At 45.3% G+C, this 18,990-nt stretch overlaps 1 protein-coding gene across 1 annotated transcript in view; it reads right to left on the reverse strand.

Annotated features, from left to right (window-relative positions):
• Positions 1-18,990, reverse strand: part of EYA4 (EYA transcriptional coactivator and phosphatase 4) — a 231,314-nt gene that overhangs the window by 90,512 nt on the left and 121,812 nt on the right. Inside the window, exon 2 of the mRNA XM_029911051.1 lies at positions 18,499-18,548. Within this exon, the coding sequence (XP_029766911.1) occupies positions 18,499-18,548 (50 nt within the window). The remainder of the gene's footprint in view (positions 1-18,498; positions 18,549-18,990) is intronic.

An 18,990-nucleotide genomic window follows, 5' to 3' on the forward strand; every position in this document is an offset into this window, starting at 1 on the left:
TCTGACAATAATAAAGACTCAGATCATGCTGAATTATATCACTTGGCAATGAGACTGGAGAAGTTAATCCAGAATCGCAAACACAACTCAAGGTGCACATTTAGATGTATGGAAAGCTTTGGGATTTCTTACATAAAGAATCAAGCACGGGGATCTTACGAGACTCATAAAGAATCTTATCAATTGAAAAAGAGTGTGTAAATATCTAAGAATGGGATGGAAGTATTTTTTAAAAATGCATTCAAAAGGACAAAGCTGTGCAGACAGCCCATCTGCAGTGTAACCACATAAAAGACCCCTGGGCAAATCCAAACCCATTAGTAGAAGTGCTTGAGGAATCTGCCAAGGAGCCAGATGCTGCCTCTGGAAGAATATCTTCCACAGATTGTCATCTGGATCCCCTGACTGCCATCCGAAGTGGAGGACAATGAAGAATGGTGATCTGATTAAGTAGTGTGTAAAAAAAGCCCAAGTATACAATACATTACCTTGACTTAATGCAACCGTTCACTGCCTACTTTCTAAGAAAAATAAAAAAATATAAAGAAAATTGAACCCAGAAATTAAAAAAATCTATTTAAAATACATATTCATGAAACAAGCTAGGAGACAAAGATGTTAAAATAATAAAAAGAAAACGCTGTTACATCTGATTTCTATATTCCTGAATGGTTTCTCTTTAGATCAAAGACATTTTGGGATCACTCTACTCTTTTCTTTTATTATCTATTGCCCATTGACTCCATTTTATGATGTCTGATCAGGATATAGCAAGGTGGTAAACAGGAGATTTGAAAAAATGTTGGGATATTAAATGTTAGTTTAGTACCTAGAGTAGATTGGCAAATATAGTAGCTGAAATGTGTCTGAGTATAATGTGAAATATCATCCAGAAACCTGCACACAGAAAAATTGGGAACCAGCAGAGAATGTTTTTCTTAACTGGAAATCCAAACCAAACTTTGAAGAAAAATCCAAATCCAAATCTGTACTTTCGTGTAAATATACATAAAAGGGCTAACCCCTGTTTCATATACAAATTCCACTAAGAATCCACTTATTGGACTTGGAGTAGAAAGTAATTGAAACTGAACACATTTATTATTTAAAGTTGTCTATGGCACAAGTATATTTGGATTATCCAAGAAGGTCAGAGAAGCTGGCATGGAGTCTGAATTACTTCTCCTCTGCTTTGCTGTAATGTGATGCCACAAGGGCAAAAAATAGACTGTGAGGGAAGGGAGAAAAGCGCGAGAGAGAACTCCTTGTCACTGTGATTACATTTGCTGGGCTCCATGAACCAACATCACCATTTCTTGGCTCAAAATCCGTTCAACTTTATGATAAAAATTGTTGACTCTCTTACTGCCCTAGGAATAAATATGATTACTTAAAATATAATTTTAGGATTTATTCCTCTGCTCAAAAGATAGTACCTACTCTCGTCCTAACAAATTTTCAAAAGCTTCACAACACTAAACTATTAATTAAAAGTATGGTACTTTACTAAACACTAAATAAGGTGTATTTCCCTTTTAAGATTTTGAAATTCAAACAGGCCAGGTGAAATGAAAAGAGTTATGAATAATCAAATCAACAGCTTTGGTACAATTTGATTTTTTTAAAAGTATGGAAGAGGGCAGACATAAAGAATGATCAATCAGAAAGTAAATCCTCACCCTTTAATGGTCAATAAACAGCTCTCCAGAGTGGCACCATCGCCACAGAGCCATTTTCTTTCTTTAAGCAGAAGTCAATTTCAACAAAGTTTACTGGTTCACAAACTGTTGCTATAATTGTCCAAGTTATGTTATGCCATTGTGCACAGGAGGCGTCGACAAGGCAATCTCTCTATTAAGATTTAACCCACATTATAAGAATCTCTGAACTACGCTGTTCTGTTTCTGTTCCTAAATTGTTCTTCACGGAAAACTTAAAAAGCAAAACCAGAAAACCAAAAAGGGCCATCTGTTGCAGACTGTATTTTCCGACAGAACAGTTCACTAAGTAAAAGAAAAGTTGTAATTATAAACGTGGCAGTGGTGTTGCCCAGCACAACAGAGAAGATTTTCTTGCTCCCTCTGTAGGAGAGCCAAGCAGACCAACCAACAAGAGAGCATAGTTTATAAAATGCGCAACTCCAAGAGTGAAGGGTTGAAAGACAATGAAAGGAAATAAGATAAAGCTGTGGCTGCAAGAGGCTGAAGCACCTGAGCCCTTTATAAGATACTTTATATTTTAATTGAGTGAAGGGGATTTTAAATTTTATTTAGTAAAACGTTTTACCCACAGATCTTCCTCCTAAAGAGGAATATGCGAATATAGTGCATGACTCAAGAACTGTAATGGATTAATATGCCTTTCACCTCTGCGTCACGACTAAGGATATACTTGTAGCTGGGGGCGCGGTTCTCAGTTCGAGGAGACATACTTGCAGCTTGCTCTGATCAGGCTCGCATACTAAAAATAAAGCGTAGGCACAGCAGTGCAAGTGAAGGGAGGGGTTAGCCACCCTTAGTACACACCTGTGGTCTCAGACAGGTACATACTTGGGGCTACTAGACCAGGGGTTCTCAAACTGGGGGTCAGGACCCTCATGGGGTCGCGAGGTTATTACATGGGGGGGGGGGGCACGAGTTGTCAGCCTCCACCCCAAACTCCACTTTGCATCCAGCCTTTATAATGGTGTTAAATATATAAAAAAGAGTTTTTAATTTATAAGGGGGGTCGCACTCAGAGGCTTGCTATGTGAAAGGGGTCACCAACACAAGTTTGAGAACTACTGTACTAAAATAACACGACATAATCACAGGTTATTTTGGCAATTTATTTAAAAAAACCTGTCAACAAGTATGTCTGCAACAATAAAGACACACACAAAAATTCCCCCAGGAGTATCTTTAACTAACGAAACCCCTATGACAATCCAGTTCCTGTTTGTCTGTCCCCTCCCCCTCCCTCTCCCCCCAGAGCCCAGCTGGAGGACCTGACACCCACAACCCCCCCCCCAGCCAATATACCCCAACCCCCTTCCCCCAAGAGCCCAGCCGCAGACCAGACAACTGCCCGCTCCCCCAAGAGTAAAAATGGTTTTTTGCACATAAAAGGAAGGGCCGGCTTTCGGGGGCGCAAGGCCCCGGGCTTCAGGCCCATGCGGTGGGGTTTCGGCTTTCTGCCCTGGGCCCCAGCGAGTCTAATGTTGGCCCTGCTTGGCAGCCCCCCTAAAACCTGGTCGGGGCCCGCCAGAGGGCCCCGGACGGCTAGTTGAGAGCTACTGCAGTAAGGGTATGTTTACAGTGCAATTAAAAATCCACAGTTGGCCTGTGCCAGCTTACTCGGGCTCTTGGGCTTGGGCTAAGAGGCTGTTTAACTGTGGCTTTTATAAAACTGACAGGGGATGCATTCTCCTGTCAAGCTAAAGAATGGCCTATTTATAAGCCATTAAATAGCTTTTCAATTTCATTGTTTTTAAGGAGAGATGCTTACTTATGTGTGAATAAATAAGAAATGGCAAATCACAGGCACCGGCTTTGTCAGGGCCCTGGGGGTGCTCAAACCTCTGCTCTGCCCCTGGCCCCACCCCCTTTCCCTAAGCCCCCACCCCGCGCCGCCTCTTCCTGCCCCCGCTCCGCCCCAGGGCCCACCCCCACCCCTTCTCCCAATACAGCACTCCATCCTGCCTCTTCCCACCCCTGCTCCTCCTGCTCATCCCTCTTCCCAACCAGTTACACCCCCTTCCCTGATCATGCCCCATCCCTGCTCCTCCCTCTCCCCCCCAGTGCTTCCTGCACGCCGCGGAACAGCTGATCGCGGTGGGCGCTAGGGGCGGGAGCTGGATGCCGGTGAGTGCTAAGCACCCACTAATTTTTTTCCGTGGGTGCTCACTCATGGAGTAAGCGCCTATGTGGCAAATGATAACTATGTTTGCTTTTCGTGTTTTCATTTGGAAAAGTACAGTATAAAAAAATCAGAGCAATCATTCAAACCAATATTCCATGGAGTCAAACAGATTTCACATACACGGGTGAGAGGAAGGCTGACTGCATATTGTAAGGGGAAAATATTTTGTGCAGCATAATAAACACTTCATATTAAAAACTGCAGCATGCACTGTGTGCATTATATTATGGTACCTACCACAGTTCACAAATAGAATGGTAAAATCTCACCAATAGTTAAAGAAAAACTAAGAACTTTTTTTTGTCAGAGGACTCTACCATCTCCAAATATAACTTTAGTTATTGGTGATTGGTTTGTTTTTGTATTATAGTAATTAGTTTAATACAATTTCGGTGTAAAACCCGCACAGCTTTTACATCATATGTTATTATCCAGTATTTATGCACTTGAACTTCAGGCAAGTGTTTGAGAAATGGCTCATTTATTTTTGATATGATATGTTTTTTACCATCCCATTGTACATAAATATCTAAATAAATTGTTTGAAAGAACTTTCTATGTTTAAAAAGCATCTTTTCAAACTTTGTCCCCTGTTTTTCTTGTTTCTTACAAACTTTTACCAGGCTGACTTTAATGGCCTTGGAATCATGCCCACAAATTATTAACAAAGGTACAGAAACAGAGATTTTGTGCATGATTTTAATAAAAATTATGTTTACTTTTGTTATGAACTTCAAATGTATATGGCTGCATAAAAAAAAATTGTGAATAAGGACACACATATTTCAAGAATCTGTGAACACAAACCACTCAAACTTCTCTCCATGATTCATCCATACCCGTTTGTTTGTACTCTAAATAGATTATAGTAATTTATGTAATTATCCCATATATATTTATAGAGCTCTTTTGGGGCCTGATCCAAAGCCAATTTAAATCAGTGGAAAGACACCAACTGACCGCAGTGGCCTTTGGATCAGGTCTCTTCTATAATAATAGTAGGAATAAAATTCTAAAGTTAACTTCTTAGTATGTCAGAGGATAGCCAACAGGTAAGATAGGTAGCACACAAATTGGTTCTCTATACATTTCTTAGATACAATCAGATATTGACATTTTCATGGTAAGGTAACAAAAATTTTAGAGGTTTTTTTGTAATACAGTTGTCACAAATTTTATGCTTTGCTGCACTACATACATGTGCATATCCATCTCACAAATTAAATTATTTTGATGGACTCACACTTTATAAATATGATGGACTAAATACTTACACTGACCTTTCTGTAAATAATAAATAGAAATGAACTACAATTAAAATGAACAAATTCCACAATGTACTCATTTAATAGAAACCTTATTCCATAACATAGTAATTTAAAATTGGAAAATTGTGATACTTTTGTGTGAGCCATTATCTTGACTGAGAAATCTGGGCCCAGTTCTGCCAATATTTACTGCTGTGAGTAGTGTTTTCAACTGTGTGTATTCCCATTGAAGTAAACACTACGTTGTGAAGTATTTGCAGAATCAGGCCCTATTGCTGACTGAAAACATTAGTTCATACTTTTCACAACCACTTATATCAACCTTTCAGTTTCAACTTACTTAATTCTATTACCAACTTTTCATACAAAACATCTGTGCTGGTGTATCTGTTGCTTATACATTTCTTTAAAAAAACATTAGCAACAGTCAGCTGGTACATAAACTATTTTCCTGGCAACTAAATATTTTTACGGTGCATTTATTCCCTCCTGGAATTAAATAGCTTTGGAGAAAAAAGGAGACACTAATCTAAAAATAAAACCAACCCTTTCACTGCCATTGCTTATGCTGGTATATATATTCATTCTCCTTGCAGTGAATCAGCTCCACAACAGTTATACTGTCACAGGCTTTTTCATGGATACCTAGAAGAATGGAGGTGAGGTGAGGCAGAGGTAGGGCTGGGTCCCAGGCAGCAGCAGGGCTTAAATAAGGCAAGAGCGGGACTAGAGCAAGGCTGAGAACAAGCAGACAAAGGAGTTTTCACAGCTGTGGGCAAACGCTTTAAGCAGCCAGGGGAACTGCTACTGCTGCTGGGCTCAAGAACAAGCCTGCTAGCTTCCTCAGCCAATCACAGGCAGGCATTCTGTCAGGCGACCTAGCTGATGCAGCCCAGCTGTGCTCAATAGGTTGTCAGGAGATTGGGCAGGCACAACTGCAGTGCCTTATTCCTGACGGGAAGTGGGGCCATGAGTAGTGCATTGGGAAACAAAGGGAGGGACTATGCCTCAATGAGCTTCCTTAAGTTCTCCGTGGACGGTGCAGCTCCGCACCATTCCCAACCCAGGACAGTGTCTGAGGCCAGGTCTACACTACAAAACTGTGCCAGGGTAGAGGTGTGAAACCCCCCCCCCCACTCCTTATATTAGCAAAGGAGTCCTTTTGCTGGTATAGCATATGTTGTTCAGGGAGGTGGGTTAAGTACACCAGTCAAACTCCTTTTCCTGGTATATGCTGAGTCTCCAGTAGAGAGCTTTGAGTCTCCACAGCCTTTGTCATGTAGACTAGCCCTAGATGAGCCAATCTAGCCTCAATAAGACTAAACATAGCACACAGAAAAATACGTTCTAACTAGTGCTAGCTTTTCAAATAGGAAAGAGAGAAAGTGAACTAACTTGTTTATATATGATATCACACCTGGAATTTAAAGTATGAGTATGCACATACTAACTACAAACCAATATTGTTTATGTAATCTGTTACAGCTGTTATTTCCAACAGCTGGGATCACCACCAATATCTGTATTTCTGGAGACTACCATTGGCACTCAAATAACTCCCCACCCCTTTCTTGGTGGTTAATCTCAGAACCCTCTTCTGCATCTTGTAAATATAGACTCATGAGCTACCTGCTTTGTGTTCAATTGCAAGAGAGAGTGGGCTGCTCCAAGCCCCAAGGTCATGCAAACTGGCATGCTCAGAGTTTTGGTGTGCCCCATAATGCAATGCAGATTAGATCACAATAGAAAATTTGGAGGTAGCAACTGGATCCCAGCACTCTGATATTTAGTGGTGGAAGTCAATAGCTGCAGGGAAAGGGATTGGAGAAGAGATCTGCTTGGACAGAGACTCAGAAATTGCAAGGTGAGGTCTCAGTCTGGTAAATAGGTGCAGTGTACTACACTACAGAATATTACAATAAGATAAACATTCTCATGACAGAAACCTAAAGATCATTGCAATTCTTGGTTAAGGCTGTTTCAGGAAACTTAAGTCAGATCTGTTGTGCCTATCTGTCAGAGTAAATCCTCCATTTGAAGGTGATATCTAATATATAATAATTATATCAAATGATAATTCTATGGTTAGTCACAGTACTTTCCCCTATAATAACCCTATGCTTTTTGGCTTTGGACATTTAGGGCCAGATTTCCCAAAGATCTTGGTGTCTTAAAGCTCTCATTTAGTGACCAGATTTTCAAAAGTGCTCAGGACCAAAAAGCATCCATTGTTCTCTTTCACTGGTCTCAAAAGGAGCTGCTGCTGTTTTTATGCAGATACAAACACTGATAGGTAATAGGCTCATACTGTATCAATACATCTCATAAAATCATAAATATAGGTTAACTTATATTGATAACACTGGCTCCAAGGTATAGATGCAATGTGCTTAGGTCTAAAGGAAGGATCCTAAAAGGTGCAGCTCTTACTACTATTCAACACCACAACCAAACCAATTAGCTAAATTAACAAAGCAGTGTAAATACTGGCTTTGGAGAAAACTATGCATACCATACCCAGAGAGTAACAACAGCTGGCAGGAAATTGAGACAAATAACAAAATAAACAGATGTATATTTCTCTCATGGCAGATACTCAAAAAACTTTATGGGCAAAGAATTAGAAGTAATTTAGATTTTCAAACAAACCTTTTGTAATAAAGGGTGTGTGTGTGTCACACACACACACCCCATGTAATGGATGGTGCAGCCTACACACAAACTACTGCTGTGATAGCTAATGAGGCTCTCATTTTGGTGAAATATTGGAGACCTATGTTTGTGATATAAAAAATCCTCAATTCCATTCAGAACATCACAAGTGGTTTAGCTGGCAAATGTGTTTCTTCATCATATTGTTTCCCTGGAGATTGGCAGCTGTTTTTGTTGGACATGTATTCTTGAAGTAACCACTTGCTCAGGGATGAGCTTTGTCTAACTGTGAGAGTATGTAATGTAATTGCTAGTGTGCCTGTGACCGTGTTGCACTACAGTGTCTGGTAGAAGTTTTCACTGGAATTTTCTTATGAGCAATTTCTCTTTCCTGTTCTTTTACTTTTTGAATTAAAAAAAAATAGGAAAAGGATAAATGGGGAAAAAGCGTATATCATTAGACAACTGATCTGTCAGATTGATATTAAAGATATGCATAAAATATTTATTTTATTTTGTGAAGTAAAGTGCCTCCTTGCACCTTGCCAACACAAAGATGCATGCTTCTGTGAGTAATAGAAGCCAGTTTTATTTATTTTTATTTTTTTACCACCTCTATGTATTTTTAGAAGTAATTTAAGGTCAGCTAACCTCCATCCACAGGCCACAAAATGATTTCCTAAAATCTTCAAGTGTTCTTTTTATTCATAGATACCATCCTGACACATTACATATTTTCTCTCTGCCTTCATTCTTACCTGGAGTGGTATTACCCCTTGCAGGGCAGAAGAAACTCTCTGACACTCAGCTCACTGAATGTTCTACTCATTTTTCCGTTAGCGGGCTATGATTTGTCACCTCTCTCCAACACAGGGAAAAAAACAGGAGTTCTGTTCCCTTGACCCATGGATTACAAGGGCTCAGCTGGTGGCACAAGTCCAGATGGCACAGGTCAGCTCCTGCAGAAGTCATGCTTCTAGGGCAAGGGTGGGCAAACTTTTTGGCCCAAGGGCCACATCTGGGAATAGAAATTGTATGGCGGGCCATGAATACTCACAAAATTGAGGTTGGGGTGCAGGAGGGCTCTGGTTGGAGGTGCAAACTCCAGGGTGGGGCCAGAAATGAGGAGTTCAGGGTGCGGGAGGGGACTCCAGGCTCAGGAGTCGGGTGTAGGTGGTGAGGGCTCTGGCTGGGGGTGTGGGCTCTGGGATGGGGCTAGGGATGAGGCATTTGGAGTGTAGGAGGGTGCTTCAGGCTGGGATCAAGGGGTTTGGAGGGTGGGAGGGGGATCAGGACAGGGGGTTGGGGCACGGGGGGAGGCTCAGGGGTGCAGGCTCCGGGCAGCACTTACCTCAAGCAGCTCCCGGAAGCAGTGGCATGTCTCTTCTCCGGCTCCTATGCGGAGGCGCGGCCAGGCAGCTCTGCACATTGCACCACCCGCAGGCACCGCCCCTGCGGTTCCCGGCCAATGGGAGCTGCGGGGCGGCACTTGGGGTGGGGGCAGTGTGAAGAGCAGAGCCCCCTGGCTGCCGCTACACATAGGAGCTGGAGGGGGGCTGTTTGGAGCGGCCCCCAACCCTGCTCCCCGGCTGGAGCGCCGGAGCGGGGCAAGCCCAGACCCCGCTCCCCAGTGGGAGTTCGAGGGCCGGATTAAAATGGCTGGCGGGCCGGTTCCAGCCCACGGGCCATAGTTAGCCCACCCCAGTTCTAGGGCCTCCACCACTACAGTTCTCTCTAGAACCCCATTAAACTGAGCAGAGCAGGTGGGGAGGAAAGGCTTCTGCAGAGTGGGGGAGGAGAATTCAGAGAAGCCCACGCTGACTGGGGCTAGAACACTAAAAAGCCTTTGCTGCGGAGCTTCCCTGGGCTAGGCAGAAGGAATGAAAAGGACAGTTACCTGTTCCATAACTGGCGTTCTTCAAGATGTGTTGCTCAGGTGTATTCCACAGTAGGTGTGCGTGCTCGCCACGTGCACCGGTGCCGTAAGTTTTTCCCTTAGCAGTACCCATAGTGGGGGAGCCCCACTGCGACCCCTGGAGTGGCGCCGATAAATCGCGCTATAAGGGGCGCTGCGTGCTCCCCCCACCCTCAGTTCCTTCTTGCCAGACAACTCCGACAGAGGGGAAGGAGGGCGAGATGTGGAATACCCCTGAGCAATACATTTCGAAGAACGCCAGTTACGGAACAGGTAACTGTCCTTTCTTCGAGTGATTGCTCATGTGTATTCCACAGTAGGTGACGCCAAGCTATACCTGATGGAGGTGGGTAGGAGTTTAAGGGTTACCAGGGCAGAGTACCACCCTACCAAACCCGGCGTCATCCTGCATTTGGGAGATGATTTCATAGTGCGATGAAAAGGTGTGGACACAGGACACCCTACAGATGTCTTGGATAGGGACATGAGCCACATAGGCAGCCGACGAGGCCTGAGCTCTCGTCAAATGAACCTTCACTAGAAGAGACGGTGGGACCCCTGCCAGGTTGTAACACGTGCGTATGCACGAGGTGATCCAGCGGGAGAGCCGCTGGGTGGAAACCTGTTGCCCCCTCATGCGCTCGGCCGATGCAATGAAAAGCTGAGCGGATTTCCGAAATGGCCTGGTCCGGTCTAGGTAAAAAGCCAGCGCTCTACACACATCTAGCATGTGTAGGTGTCGTTCCTCATTGGAAGAATGGGGCTTAGGACAGAGAACTGGTAGGAAGATGTCCTGATCCATGTGAAAAGGAGATCCGGTCGGAGCGGCAGTCTGTGCGGAGGGGCCACTAGAAGTTGTAGAAGGGTCCCATACCAATGTTGACAGGCCCAATCCGGCGCTATCAGGATAACCCTGGACCTGTCTGTCTTTACTTTCTGTAGGACCTTGCCTATCAGGGGGAAGGGCGGGAAGGCGTAGAACAGGCAGCCCAACCATGGAATCAGGAACGCGTCCGTTATCGCTTCTTCGACCCCTCCTGCCCTGGAACAGAACTGAGGGCAGAGGCGATTCTAGTTGGTGGCGAAAAGATCCACCTGGGGAGTACCCCACTCTAGGAAGAGTTGCCTGGCAACCTCCCTGTGAAGTGACCACTCGTGCTATTGGGAGAAAACCCTGCTCAGACGATTGGCTCGCGTATTGCGCATGCCGGGTAGGTGAAAGGCCCTCAAGGAGATGTTGTGGGCTATACAGAACTCCCACAGGTCTAGGGTTTCCTGGCACAAGGCCGAGGACCTCGTGCCTCCTTGCCTGTTGATGTAATACATCGCGGTCGTATTGTCCGTGAAGACTCTGACCATCTTCCCCTGCAGATACCGGTGGAAGGCTATACAGGCTAGGCGCACCGCCCTGAGTTCCCTGACATTTATATGTAGGAGCAAGTCTGAGGCCGACCATCTGCCCTGGGTCTGGAAGCTCCCCATGTGGGCTCCCCACCCCAGGTCCAAGGCGTCCGACACCAGATGTATCGAGGGAGGGGCCGCTCGGAAGGGAATCCCTTGCAACATGTTGCTTGGGATGGCCCACCACTGCAGGTCGGCCACCACCGCAGGTGGAAGCGTGACGACCTGTCCAGGCCGTCCCTGGGTTGGGAGTATTGGGAGGCCAACCAAAGTTGAAGGGGCCTCATCCTGAGTTTGGCATGCCGCACCACCGAGGTGCATGCTGCCATATGGCCTAAAAGTTGGAGGCACACTCTTGCCATCGTCATGGGGAAGGCCGTGACTGAAGCTATGAGACCTTTGAGCATCTCGAATCTGTCTCGTGGGAGAGAGGCCATGGCCACTACCGAGTCTAACAGCGCCCCTATGAAGTGTATGCGCTGAGCTGGGACTAACGTGGACTTGTCCTTGTTTACCACTAGGCCTGGACTGTTGCAAGTGGCCAGGAGGAATTCCACCTGGGCCTGAATCTGGGATCGAGACTTGCCCTTGAGCAACCAGTCGTCCAGGTAGGGAAAGATTTGCAGCCCGTTCTGCCTGAGGTGGGCGGCCACCACCGCCATGCATTTGGTAAAAACCCTGGGGGCCGTAGAGAGGCCAAAGGGAAGGACTGTAAACTGGTAGTGGTCCTGCCCCACCAGGAAACGGAGGAAGCGCCTGTGACCCTTGAAAATATGGATGTGAAAATACGCATCCTGGAGGTCCAGGGCCGCGAACCAATCCCCCGGGTCTAGGGATGGAATAATAGAGGACAGGGACACCATACGGAACTTGCAACAGACCAGAAACTGGTTAAGATACCGCAGGTCGAGGATGGGCCTGAGCCCGCCTTTTGCCTTCGGGATTAGGAAATACCGGGAGTAAAACCCCTTGCCCTGGAATTCCCAAGGTACCCTCTCCACCGCGCCCAAGGTGAGGAGGCGCGCCACCTCCTGGTTTAGAAGGAGGACGTGCTCCGGGTCCCCGGGGACCTCCCTGGAAGGAGGATGGTGGGGAGGGGGCGAGGCGAATTGCAACATGTACCCCTTGGTGATAGTACTGAGGACCCACCAGTCCAACGTTATATGGGACCATTGCACTCTGAAGGCAGGTAAACGGTTGCCAAACACCAACTTTATTAACTGGGGGACTTCCCAGGCAACAGGCCCGGTAGTCCCCCGCAAAGAATCAAAAACGCCTCTTCCCCTGCCTCTTGCCCTTCAAGGGGCCCAGTCGTGGGGCCGAACGGGACTGGTGCTGGGATTGACGCCTCTGCTCCCTCGGCCTCTTAGGTGGGCGCTCATATCTGCCCCTAACTGGGGGAGCCGAGGTCTGAGGCCTGGGTTTATCCTTGGGAGGCGGGACATAGAGGCCTAGTGTCTGCAGGGTGGTGCGGGAGTCTTTCATCCCATGCAGACAAGTGTCTGTTTGGTCCGCAAACAGGACTTTCCCATCGAAGGGCAGGTCCTACATGAGGGACTGGGATTCCGCGGACAGCCCGGACAGCAAGAGCCACCATGCCCTTTGCATGGAAATAGCCAAGGCCATTGAACGGGCCGCTGTGTCCGCCGCATCCGAAGCCGCTTGAAGAGCTGCTTTCGCCGCCGCCGCTCCCTTGTCGACCAAGACTTTAAATTCCGTCTTGTCCTTGTCTTGGAGAAGAAGTTTGAATTTTGGCAGAGACCCCCACAAGTTAAACTCATACCGGCTCAGCAGCGCTTGGTGGTTCGCCACCCTGAGCTGGAAGCTCGCCGACGAATAAACCTTTTTCCCAAAAGTGTCTAGTCTTCTGGTTTCTTTATCCTTGTGGGTGGTGCGGGCTGGCCATGTCTCTCACAGTGGTTAACGGATTCCACCACCAGCGAGTTTGGGGTTGGGTGAGTGTACAAGTACTCATGTCCTTTTGCTGGCACGAAGTACTTCTGCTCCGCCTTCTTAGAAATGGGCGCCAGGGAAGCAGGGGTCTGCCAAAGTCCGGTAGAAATATTGGCTACCCCCTGGTGAAGAGGCAAGGCCACACGGCCCGGTGCCGAGGAGGACAAGACATTAAACAAAGTGTCCGATGGCTCCTCCATCTCCTCAGCCTGGAGCTGGAGATTCAAGGCCACCCGTCTAAGAAGCTCTTGATGAGCCTTAAAGTCCTCCTGAGAGACAGAGGGCGGCGCCGCTACAGACTCATCCGGTGCCGACGAGGCAACCGGTACTGCCTCCAGGGCGTCGGGCGGTACCGTCGGCTCAAACCCCGTGTCCGGGCCCTAGTGCGGTGCCGGTGGCTCGGTGCCCGAGGACTGATTTTGGTGCCGAGGCGGGGACGCCGAGTGGACTTGGGATGCCCCTGCTACAGAACGGGGTCTCGCAGGTGCGGGCGCTTGGGGCCACGGTGCCCATTGGCACCACTGTCCTTGCAATGGCGCCCCTTGCCACTGGCCAGTATGGGGTCCTAGCAGATCCACTGGCTCTTGAGGGGCAATGCGGCCCGGGGAGGGACGGCTGGGAGCCGAGGCTGAGGTCATCGATGAACGCATGGTGTCGTACGAGCGGCTGGACCGGTCCCGGCCATGTCGGCGCCGACCTCGGGATTTGGACCTCGACGACGTGTATATGTCAGAGGTACTGTCTCTGGAATCCCTCCGGCGATCGTGGCTACGACGCCTCGGTGCCGGTGCCATTCGGGATGCACTCCGAGTATGGCGTCTGTCTCGGTGAACACTCGAATATGAATGGCAGTGCCGACGGCGTCGAGAGCTACTCCTATCACTCCGACTAGAAGAGGAGCGTCGACGCCTTCTATCACGGTGCCTGTGGCCCCTCCGGGCAGTGGAGGCCTCCGGAGACTCGCTCTCAGGCGACCCGGCCAACGGAGTAGAGGTCTGTCGCGGGCTAAGGGAAGGCCCCTCGGAACGGGCAGGCATCTTCGCCTCGGTTTCCCTCAGGACCGGGGGCCCGACTTGGGCGGCGCGCCCGGCACCGGAAGGATGAGGATGTCACACGCTGCCTGTGCTGCCTCTGGCGTCGAGGGTATCCTTACCGGAGGAGAGGCACGCGTGGACGGGACCGGACTACTCTGCTCCGCGCGAGTCAGAGGTCTAGGTCCCTCACCCCTATCCTTGTCTTGGCGCCGCTGGGTCTTCCCTTGCTTCTTAGCGGGGGAGCGGTGCCGACTGGTCGATGGGCCCTCGCTCCGCACCGAGGACGCGATGCCTGGCGCCGGGTCAGGTCGGCGCGCCGGTGCCAATGCCGACTCCATGAGTAGAGCCCGGAGATGGATATCTCATTCACGCTTTGTCCGAGGCTTGAACGATTTGCAGATTTTGCAACGCTCACTTATGTGAGTCTCGCCCAGACAGTGAAGACACAGAGTGTGGATCGCTTCTGGGCATGGAATTGCGACAGGAGTCGCGCGACTTGAAGCCTGGGGCACAGGGCATGCCCCAAGCCAGACCGCTAACTAGAGAAACTAACTACGGTCGAAGAATCGTATCACTAAGGCTAGAGAGCTACAGCTAGGCTGGAGCACAAAGTTCCGACTACCTTCACTGGCGGCAAGAAGGAACTGAGGGTGTGGGGAGCGCGCAGCGCCTCTTATAGCGCGATACAGAGGCGCCACTCCAGGGGTCGCAGCGGGGCTCCCCCACTACGGGTACTGCTAAAGGAAAAACTTCCGACACCGGTGCACGTGGAGAGCATGCACACCTACTGTGGAATACACATGAGCAATCACTCGAAGAAGAATTCTCCCTTTCATAAGCACAGGTGTGAACGCAGATGGGAGCACGGGGCTCTACATTTTTGATATTTACCAATCTACCAGTTTTCAGAATCTGAAATAGTCTAATATTTTACTCGTTTCTTATAGCTCATCCAGTAACTAAGTTCCTGCCTGCGAGGTTTGGTTTTGGATGAGGGAGAGAATAACTAGATCTAGCAGGCATCCAGTTTGGTTAAAAACAACATGTCATAACTTTGAAAATGATGAATATTAACTCATGTTTGTAAAACACTGAAGACAAAAGTGCCACAGCACATAGCGCTACATAAATATTATATGTAAGGAGATTAGATTTGTGCTTTGATATACAGTATCAACAAAATGTGGCTCAAGCTTTTTCTACAAATTCTCATTGGTAACAATGAAGTTAAGCATCTCATGTATAGCACAGTAACTCAGCATTTACTTAAATTATATTAAATTCAACATGGGGAAAAGGTAGTCAGCACCTCTCAATATCACACCCTTAGTAAATTAAACTGAGAACATGAGAAAACGCAGTCCAATGTACATTGTGCAGATGCATGTTACATATGCTGCACCCATGAACTACATCTCCAAAGTTACTGACTGATGAATCTGATTATGTGTTCATGTTATCTGGAGTTTAGAAGAGTGGCCTGGGAATCAGTGCTAATATGTACTATTTCTGACTCTGCCGCTGATTGGCAGTATGACTCTTGTCAAGTCATACCCTCTCTCAATTTAACAACAGTGGATCCAAAATTAAATGATAGGAATTTATTATGTTGGGAAGCTATTAAACCTTCTAACAGATAATTTAATTCTTAAAACAAAAGGAAAGAATTTCATAATATGGATATCCCCAGATACCACAGCAATGGATGCAACATAAATATCTAGAGAGAGAGAGATAAAGGAAAGCACTTTCAGAACAGGACATAGGAGATTTAGCCACTCACTCCCAGGAAACTCTCATAGAATTTGCATGTCTAAATTCTCATGTCCTGCTTGAAAATAGATGGATCAAAGTTTGTGTGGTGATTGAGATATTAAAGATTAATGCACATTTTCTTGCACATTTATGTGTTCAGAGAAAATCATTCCATGTATCATGCTTGCAAATCTTCTAACTGGTTTCCTGCACATGTGTGTTGTTAAACATCTGTCAACTTGACAACCATTTTGTATAAATGAGAAATGACTGCTGTTGATGATTGAGCTTTATCACACATATGGCAGGATACTTCTGTAAGGCATTCTTTGCCCTGATATACTGCATAAGCTAGTAGATTCCCTCTGCCCAAATTTACCAGTCACATCTGTATCTTGAAAGTTTCTTACTAAAAGAGGAACCAACGCCAACCAAGACAAAGAATTTGCTGATACACACATGTCACTCCAAGAATTCTCCTGACAAAGTTCCCACACCCAATTTAATTACTTCCCTACTGTAAAAACACTTTCCATCTGCATTTATTGTAATAGTTTCAAATCCAAAACCAACACACTATAAAGCTAGCTAAATAAATGAATGATATTGGCCTTAAGTCCCAAGCCAGCAGCCATTCGGTAAGGCAATGTGTCTCCAGCATTCATTTTTATGCTGATGTTTCATTTTATGTGCAATGTTTTCACTTAAGACTTATTTGAGAAGAATTACCTTACTCCAGGCTTTAAAACTTTGTGGGCTATAGCAGTGCCCTCTAGCGCCACTCTTGTCAAAGGTCTGTCAGTGATTCCATTCTAAGACCACAGTTGCATCGTATATCAACTCTGGCATAAAAACTTGCTTCTAGCTATATACACAGCATTACAAACTCTCAGACCAGGAGCATTTCCTTTTATTTAAATTAGATCTGGTTTAAAATACATTTCCTTAAATAAGGGGGGAGGGGGAGACACAAAATATATACTTTTTGTTCAAAATTTTCCTTTTTTCAGTAAATGAAATCTTACCAGATTTACAGTTTGATCATTCACAGTGTGGGTCACTTTTGCAGTTGGGAGAAAAAAATATTCTATAGATTTATTTTATTTAGTATAACAATCATCGTAACGACCATTCAACAGAAAGTTCACAATGGAGTAAGTATTATGAAAGCATACTGGGTCATGAAGTGCCCTTAGACTTGTTACAATACAAGGCCCTGATCCAGCAAAGCACTTGAGCATGTGCGTAACTTTTCACATGTTTAGAGTCCCACAGGGGACGACTCACATGCTTAAAGTTACGCTCATGCTCAAGCGCTTTGCTGAATCAGGACCCTAATGCTACTGAAAGTACTTGTAAAGAGCTGTGAGGTTTTTAAAACTGAAACTTAATTTTCAATCAAAAATACCAGGCCAGGGTGTGAAGGGGAGGACAGCATTTATATTAGATTATTATTAAATAAGGATCAAAGGTTCAAACCAGCTCCCATTGAAGTCCATAGCAAAATTCCCATGGACTTCAATGGAAGTAAGATCAGGCCTCATAGTCTGTGCTCAATTATGAGTACAACTCTTACTGAACCCAATGAAAGCTGTGCATGTGCAACTGAATAATGTGAAAAGCAAATCAAAGAAATTCTGACATACTGTACAGGACTATTCACAACTATTCTATTGTCCATAAGTATTATTGTGTCCCAACCAGTCAGAGGTCTTGCATACATTAAAGCTGCAATACCCAGACATAAGCATAGTAAAGTTTCAGTCATTTTTAATTTCTTAGCTTTTTTGTGTTTCTTTAGGTTTATACTGTGTTTTTCTTTTTGTGATTAAACTTTCTTTTTCCCTGTGAAATTGAAATATAGCTCTTGTAAACAGAAATAAGACACAATGACAGCCTATAAAATGTTTCACTCCACAAATCTTAGACAAAACAATGCCCTGTGTCTTAAGAATTTAATAACCACCAATAATTTACATGCTGGATGGCACATTTGCAGTAATTACTGCATCACTTGTCCAAAATATAGACAGGAATAGTGACCCCATTTAAGTTACATTGATTTCCTTTTCTACTTACATATAAAATTAGGAAACAATGCATTTTAATACATACTTTTTGAGGAGTGTATGGGATTTTCCCAACATATGAACATTAGCACATTTTGCACAAGTAAACATTTTTAAAAAAAAATCATGGTAAAAGAATTTTTACCCAAATAAAAACTGATCTGCTGGCACTGAAAGTAAATGGCAATACTAAATGAATGGCAACAATCATAGGTGCAGAAAGGGATGAGAAAAGAAAAAAAATAATTGATCTAGAGACTTTACTACAATATTTATTGTTTTAAATGTGATTCTCTTCTAAATTGAAGGTGATAAATCACTATTAATACACTATCAAAACTCTCTCCACCCCCTGTCCATTCCCAATCTCAATTCTTATCAGTAACTGCAAAAAACAATACCACCTCTGGGATGAAATACATTTAAAAGTAATCTAGCCAGACTTATTAACTCTTTGCAATACTAATCTCTCATGCCTTTTGCTATATAGCTTCAGTATTGCTTCATATCACCATGTTCTTCTCATTAAGTATTTACTTTAGTTACTGTACCTGGAATTCTGAGCCTCTGAAACATCTGATTCTGTGCACGTTTTCTTTACCTGCAAAAGCAAAATGATTGCCAGTTACTCTCATATGAAAACACAACTTCCTCACTCATAGTTCACGCACTTATATCGCTTAAAGTGGATACAGCTCTGCTCACCATGATATCTATAAAATACTTCCCGCATTTTACAGCAGCAGTATGCAGTACTAAACAGTGTGTTTCATTATTATCCCATGAACAGCTGCCAACTGCACTTCCCTAGACTCCATTAGTATGTAAAATGTTCAACTAAAATAGCTTGGGAGTAGTCTAACTAGGAACAAAGAAACCAAAGAACCAGGTTTCCCACTTAGAAACTAGAAAGCCATACTGTTCTCAATTCAGCAAAGAAATGTTTTCCCAATTGATATTGCTTCTGTTTCCTGCTAAAGCTCACAATAATAAACACCAGATTCTGGGGCAAAGTGCAGTGTTAGCTAAATAATTCATACATT

The sequence above is a fragment of the Terrapene carolina genome, unplaced genomic scaffold (genome assembly GCF_002925995.2).
Source record: "Terrapene carolina triunguis isolate 2854851 unplaced genomic scaffold, T_m_triunguis-2.0 Scaffold85, whole genome shotgun sequence".
In the NCBI taxonomy this organism is placed as follows: Eukaryota; Metazoa; Chordata; order Testudines; family Emydidae; genus Terrapene; species Terrapene triunguis.